General features: G+C 35.6%; 1 protein-coding gene across 1 annotated transcript; it reads left to right on the forward strand.

The window, feature by feature from the left end:
- The first annotated feature begins 1,576 nt into the window (after nucleotides 1-1,576).
- On the forward strand, nucleotides 1,577-5,949 carry LOC149223088 (amino acid transporter AVT6A-like). Its single transcript, XM_089385753.1, has 5 exons — nucleotides 1,577-2,160; nucleotides 3,875-4,027; nucleotides 4,346-4,549; nucleotides 4,672-5,137; nucleotides 5,224-5,949. Exons 1-5 carry the CDS (start codon nucleotides 1,737-1,739, stop codon nucleotides 5,366-5,368), a joined length of 1,392 nt encoding a protein of 463 aa, XP_089241879.1. The 5' UTR covers nucleotides 1,577-1,736; the 3' UTR covers nucleotides 5,369-5,949.
- The last annotated feature ends 974 nt before the right edge of the window (nucleotides 5,950-6,923 follow it).

The following is a 6,923-nucleotide window of genomic DNA, read 5'->3' on the forward strand; positions in this document are numbered from 1 at the left end:
ACTATATTTACCAAAGCTTTTAATGGAAAGTTTAGTAAAATAATTCAAAAAACAATTTTGTCTTAAATGATTGGAAAACAATTTTGATATCAAATTTATTATAAAAGAATTAAAAGAAATATATAAATTTATAAAGTTAGACAATAAGCCTAACTAAAAAGTTATTAGAAGAAAGATGAGAACATGTTGGTATTATTCAAAGAAAAATTACAAAATGAATTAGAAATTCAATATCATAAAAACAAGGTATAATTTTTAGTTTGAAAAAAATAAAAAATGAAAATATGTTGATACTATTCAAGGAAGAATTACAAAATGAATTAGAAATTCAATATCATAAAACAGAAAGGTAAAATATTTAAGTATAGAGATAAGTTAATTTGTGTTAAACTATATTGTAATGATTATAATTATGATATATGAAGATTTTAAATATGATGTTCACTGGTTAATGCAGATGATATTTTAACATGTTAAGAAAATAAATAATTAAATTAGATAATGATTTTAATTTTAATTTTTTTTAAATCAATATAACAATATTGGATAAGGTTAATTTAATTTGAATCGAGAAGATAAACATTCTAACTGAAATAATTTTAATTAACAATTCATTTAGAGTTATATAATTTTTTTATTTATTTTAACTTAATAATTAAATTAAGCTATACTTCAAATAATAATTATTTATATATGAAAATTATAAAATTTTTAATTTAATAATTAAATATTTATATAAATAAGTGAACAAGATCTAATATTAACAAAATAATCTTTTAAATCAAATAAATTAGGGGTAGTCTAATTGGCTTGCAAATTTATCTTGAAAATCATGGAAATTCCAGCAAGATTTTGATAAAATCCGGCAGGGTGTTTGAGAGGTTTTTGATGGTGTTGAATCTATTTCCACCATAAAAAACATGATTCAAACACTGCTGCTACTAAAAAATTTCTTAATTTTTTTGACAAAATTACGACCACTTTTAACTATCTAAACAATTCCTTTCTTACCACTTTTAACTCTGGAAACAATTCCTTTACACACCATAAATTAATCCACTACCCTATTAATTTTTTCTATAAAATTACATAATAATGTTATCTCTAAAACCATATACAACACATTTCAAAATATTTTTTGAAATTAATTTTCAAATTAATCACATCATCTGGAATAAAAAAAAACCTTCATATTAAATTATTTCAATAATTTTTTTCAAATACATAAAAAGCGATTTTAAACGTGACATACGGGCAACTTCGAACAACAGATTAATGCCACGTGGCAAAAACACCCTTGCATGGGTGGAAGAGTCGTTACTTTATTCCTCACCCGTAAAAGTGTTTTACTAATATTCCAACTCCACGTCAGACAACAGACACGCGCTGAGTCGTCGACCTCACAAATCCCGATTCCCAATGTACCAATAATTCAATATACGCATGATAATACGTATGTATAATCCCACAGATAGACACTTCGTATAATATACGAATTCGTAGAAACGTAGATGTGTGGACCACAGCAATAAAAAATTCGGATATCTTTGAAATAAATTGCCATGGAGGGGTTGGATAATCCTGACCCATCGAATGTGCCAACAGAAGTTGCGTGCCATCTATTTGACAAATTTTCGGTCGCCCATCTCAAATTCTTCCCTCGGACCGGATCCAAACGTGTGTCCTTTCCATCCAAACAATCCGAGATTTTTTTGGTGTTTGGTTTTTTCTAAAAAATGACGATTGTGGCCTCGCCGGAGAAAAGATCCCGGAAGCAGAAGCCTTTGGTGAGTGAAACCAGTCCCCTGCTGCCCCAGAAGCACCAGGATGGCGAAGATGGTGTTCATGAAGGACTCAATGGCGCCTCCTTCTCCGGTGCGGTGTTCAATTTGTCCACTACGGTGGTGGGAGCGGGGATTATGGCTCTGCCTGCTACTATGAAGGTCTTGGGATTGATCCTAGGCAGTCTCCTCATTATCTTCGTTTGCTTCTTGACGGATGCTTCAATTGACATTCTCTTAAGGTTTAGCAGAGCTGGTGCAGCGGTTTCCTATGGTGGCGTCATGGGAGACGCCTTTGGGAAAATTGGGAAGATGCTGTTGCAGATCTGTGTTATTATTAACAATTTGGGCATTCTTATTGTCTATATGATTATCATAGGTAATTCAAGAAATTATGTTGGTTTTGTTTGAACTGGTTTCCTTTTTATCAGGATAAAGCTAACACGGCGTGGTTTGTAAATGTGAGAGAATTGTGTCATTAGAGAGCGCTGGGAAACCTTCATTTACTACTTTAGAAGATTGATGGCTTCAAGTGCCAAGCAAGTATTTATTCTAGTCGAGCTGTTGGGATTTAGGCCTTCATGTTTTGAAGAATCCCATCCCCAAACGGCTTCCTCTGTATGTAAACTTGATTGGGTTACATTGTGATTCTATGGAATTGGTGCAGGCCTCCCAGGCAATGCCCGTCCCTAAGGAGCATTGAGGTATTTTTGAGCCCTTTGATTCACCATCTCAGAATAGAATGGGTACTGCCGACGGGTAGGTCATAGGCAAAGTCCAAATCCTCTGATTTCTAGTATAGCATTTCAACCTTGATGTTTACTCTTGACACTTAATGTTAATTGGTCAGGATTTTTACATTGCATCAGAGGACCTTCGGGTTAAAATATCGCAGTGACCATACCGTTGCGAAGGCAAGAGTCTGACAGTAATATCTGCAGATATGATCAACACTCTTTACTGGCAAAGGTCTTACCACAGAATTTGGATATCCACCTTAACTGGGCAGAGTTGGATACAGTTTTAGTGATGTTCACTGTATCAAGAACAAAAATTGAGGCACTTTTCGTTTGGTTGCATTTTGAATCCTTAAGTTTTGGATAAAATTCTGAAACCCAGTCATCTTTCAGTTCTTGTGAGCTGAAAAAGTCTTTTTATTTGTTTACCGGACATACTCGGAACAAATTATTTATTTCTCCTCTGTTTTTTGTTTGTTGCTTCTGATGGTTATTGCAAAACCTCAATCCCTTTGTTGTTAGAACAACGGATCATAATCAGTAGTTTCTGTTTGAGAGCAGTTTGTTATAAGATTATGGAAAGGGATGCAACACAAGGTGAATTCTCAGTTTATCACTGCCTTTATTCAGTGATATTTCCCAAGTTGAACCATGGTAAATATGTGATAGTCCCTTGCTTTAATCACTGAATCAAGTGTTTGAACTTGGGTGTGTCTCTGTTCATCCGACTTTAGATCATAACTGCATCATGTTTAATGTAACTGCATCATGTTTAATGTTTTGGGGATCGAGGAAAACCCTTATACATCGTGAAGTTTAAGTATTTGCAATCATTGATTTAGAAGCAGTCCGTTGATATTTTTTGGGAGGAAGCTTTAAGTTTACAGGGTTTTGTTAGAAAGGATTCAAGATAAGATGAATTGACGAGTAATTCAGTCTAAACATTTTAGGTTATGCATTTCAAGTTTTGCAGGCTGAATTAGCTCAGTTTTGAGGGTATATGCAAGAGTACATAGTCGTCTGGGAATATTTAAGCATGTATGTTACAACTAGAGTATTTTAAAAGTACTGCTTAAATAGAATCTTCAACCCAATTTTTGCATTGTGAGCAGTTTAGAAAGTTGAAACACTCACAGCTTTTTTCTGTTTAACAAAGTTGAAGTGTTCTATGAGGCATACATGACTTGACATGCCTCATTAGTGCCCCTTTTTCCTTAGATTCCTTTTGTTTTTGTTTGAATGGCCAATTACCTGGAGCAGTGCCACTTTTATATTACTTAGGGCATGATTCCTATCGTATATGGCTAAGAATTAGAAATATCTATGTCTAATAGAGGTGTTTTTTGATTCGGGCAGGCGATGTGCTATCTGGAACATCATCAAATGGCGTGCATCATGTTGGTATACTTGAAGAATGGTTTGGATTTCATTGGTGGAATGGACGTGTTCCGATCCTAGTTCTCACCATAGTCCTTATTTTGGCTCCGTTGGCCTCCTTCAAGAGATTAGGTAAGTCTGCTTTGATCATCCTGCTAAGCATGTTTTAGCACTGTGATTTTCATATATGTCATATTTCGTTTGTGCCTTTTCACAGCTATCAGGTATTTAAATGTCTAGAAACTATTGTAACTAGATGAGGGTATTCAACATATCTTGGGAATGTCACATACTGATGGCATGTGCGTAGACCATTTGTCTAACTTTTCATGTTTTCCAGTTGGAAACGGCATGCACATTCAATGATGTGGATCTTGGGTCATTGCTTACGAGTTATGATGTTGAAATCTTGATGATTATATTGATGGGTTCATTTCCATGAATTTGCAGATTCTTTGAAAGTCACTTCTGCGTTATGTGTTGCACTCGCTGTTGTGTTTGTTGTGATCACGGCTGGTATCGCGATTGTAAAGTTGTTCTATGGCACCGTTCAAGCGCCAAGATGGTTACCAGATATTGTTGATCATACTTCGTTCTTGAAACTTTTCACTGTGGTACCAGTTATTGTGACTTCTTATATCTGTCATTATAATGGTATGGACTATTGGCCTCCATCTCTTGTCCTGCACCTGAATGTATTATCTTAAGAGTTCGTTAGCCGAATTGGGATTTTAAAATTATGTTATAATGAATTGTGATCTCTTTGCGCCATGCAGTTCATTCCGTATACAATGAACTTGAGGACCCTTCAGAAATGCAGCCCATTGTTCGCACATCATTGTCATTGTGCTCAATTGTATACATAACTACAAGCTTTTTTGGTGTTCTTCTATTTGGAGACCAGACTATGGATGATGTCCTGGCCAATTTTGACACCAACTTGGGAGTTCCTTACAGTGCTGTGCTGAATGACATTGTTCGTGTGACCTATGTTGTACATCTGATGCTGGTCTTTCCTCTCATATTTTTTGCCCTGCGACTTAATCTTGACGGGCTTATATTTCCAGCTAAAAAGCCCCTTGTTTCGGATAATAAGAGGTTCATCTTGATCACTACCGTGTTAATTGGAATTGTTTTCCTCGGGGCATCATTCATACCCAGTATCTGGGATGCATTTCAGTTCACAGGGGCTACTGCAGCAGTTTGTATTGGTTTCATCTTCCCAGCTTCCATTGCTCTCAGGTAAAGAAAGGCTGCTTTTCATTCCTCATTATGTCTTTTATCTTGCTTATATGCAACCTCTAATCTCAGTCATTTTTTAATTGCAGAGACACTCATGGAATCTCAACCAAAAAGGACATATATCTGTCATTGTTTATGATTTTTCTCGCAGTAGTTTCAAGTTCAATTGCTATATTGAGCGACATAAATTCTATGTTCAAGAAAAGTGAGGTAGGCCCTCCACGATCTTGAGGATGCTGTTTTCATCAAAAGCAGCAGCGCATGTATATAAAGATGTTTTTGGAGCCGAACAAAGAAAAGAAAACTGATCTAGGAACCTGCTTGTAGAATTGTGAAGGGTGGATAAACTATTGTAAAGCCTCTGTAAAGGCATGGAGTAGCACTAGCCACTGATCCGGTGCTGGAAATTCTTCAGATATACAAAATTTTGTGTGGCTACTCAACAATAGGGCATTTACTTGGAATATTCTTCAGAAAAGATATTTTGAAGGTCTAGGTAGACCGTAGGTGGTATCGGTTAGAAACATAACTCTCCGGGGTTATGTAAATTTGGAATATTTACTTGTGTGGAAGCGAGAAGCTACAAATGAAGCTGAATATTCATAACCATCAGTCCAAAAAGCCACTTGGAAGATGAAACCAGGGGTCACAAAATTGTATAACCAGGGGTCACAAAATTGTATATTTATATGTATCATTTAATAATATGCCTCTCATGCTTATCAATCTCCTCTCTATTTTCATGCGTCTTCTAAAAGTGGCATAGAGCTTCAAATTGTTGATATCTTCATAATTATGTTGCTTGTATGTTAGATCTGTCTCTCCAATTGTTTATTATGTGAAGCACTGTTTCTCCTACCATATCACACCATACCATATATTTTCTCCCATCTGCATCTAAGATTCTTATGCATATAGAGGCACCCCTCATATATTTGCTCCCATCTGCATCTAAGATTCTTATGCATATAGAGACACCCCTCATTTAGTGTTAGTCTAGTGTGCTTCACCCTAAGATTCACGACCAACGTTAGCTTAATTACCATCTGGCATATAACCACTGGGAATAGCCCTGAATCACATCGAAGAGAGCCAGAATGGTCATGGAACCTGAGTGTATACCGGTCTTCTGTTTTAACACTAGTGTAGAGTTGGTGGCTCCCTAGCCTGAATGGAGCTCGAACCCACTTTTGTTTCTACTTGACTGTAGCTAAAGTAGGGGAATCACTACTAAGAAATCGCATATTGCAATAAGAGAAACACCACGGTTCCCATTAAGAGAAAGAATGGCGGCCAACTACCATCGAACTCAGTTGCTATAAGGAGGGAATATACCGATATAATGATTTTAAATTTTATTTTCATAATCTATAATCACTAAATCTTTATTTCAATTGGTAAATAATTCAATTTGTTATAATCCATGTTTTTTTGGTTAATACGTTTTTAACGGACAAATGTCAACTTTAAGCTCCCTCTCATTGGGAATAAGTTTCATGGTGGCTGAATGGAATATATGAGAATTTGCAGAGGAAATGCATTGATGCAACTCGTGTGCTTTGATAGATACCCAAATATAATGGAATGTTGACAATGGCTTTGATAGATACCCAAATATAAGACAACTCTTATTGAAACCCAAAGCAAATTTTCTGTTGAGGTATAGCACTCCAATTTTCTCAATAGCGTTCGTTTGGATTCAATGCCCATGTGATAGAAATTATTATTTTGTAGACAGCTTTAGCAAACATTGCACATGTCCTTTGACATAACAAAGATGTTAGAT

This window comes from Pinus tabuliformis, chromosome Q (genome assembly GCF_031772625.1).
Source record: "Pinus tabuliformis cultivar Carrire ecotype Pingquan chromosome Q, CPIR1, whole genome shotgun sequence".
Classification (NCBI taxonomy): domain Eukaryota; kingdom Viridiplantae; phylum Streptophyta; class Pinopsida; order Pinales; family Pinaceae; genus Pinus; species Pinus tabuliformis.

What these genes read in the sequence shown, in the direction of transcription:
- LOC149223088 (XM_089385753.1), top strand. Translation starts at nt 1,737, where the DNA reads ATGACGATTGTGGCCTCGCCGGAGAAAAGATCCCGGAAGCAGAAGCCT. An exon ending in TGTCTATATGATTATCATAG is followed by an intron (nt 2,161 to 3,874) that starts GTAATTCAAGAA and finishes TGATTCGGGCAG; the next exon opens with GCGATGTGCTATCTGGAACA. An exon ending in GGCCTCCTTCAAGAGATTAG is followed by an intron (nt 4,028 to 4,345) that starts GTAAGTCTGCTT and finishes ATGAATTTGCAG; the next exon opens with ATTCTTTGAAAGTCACTTCT.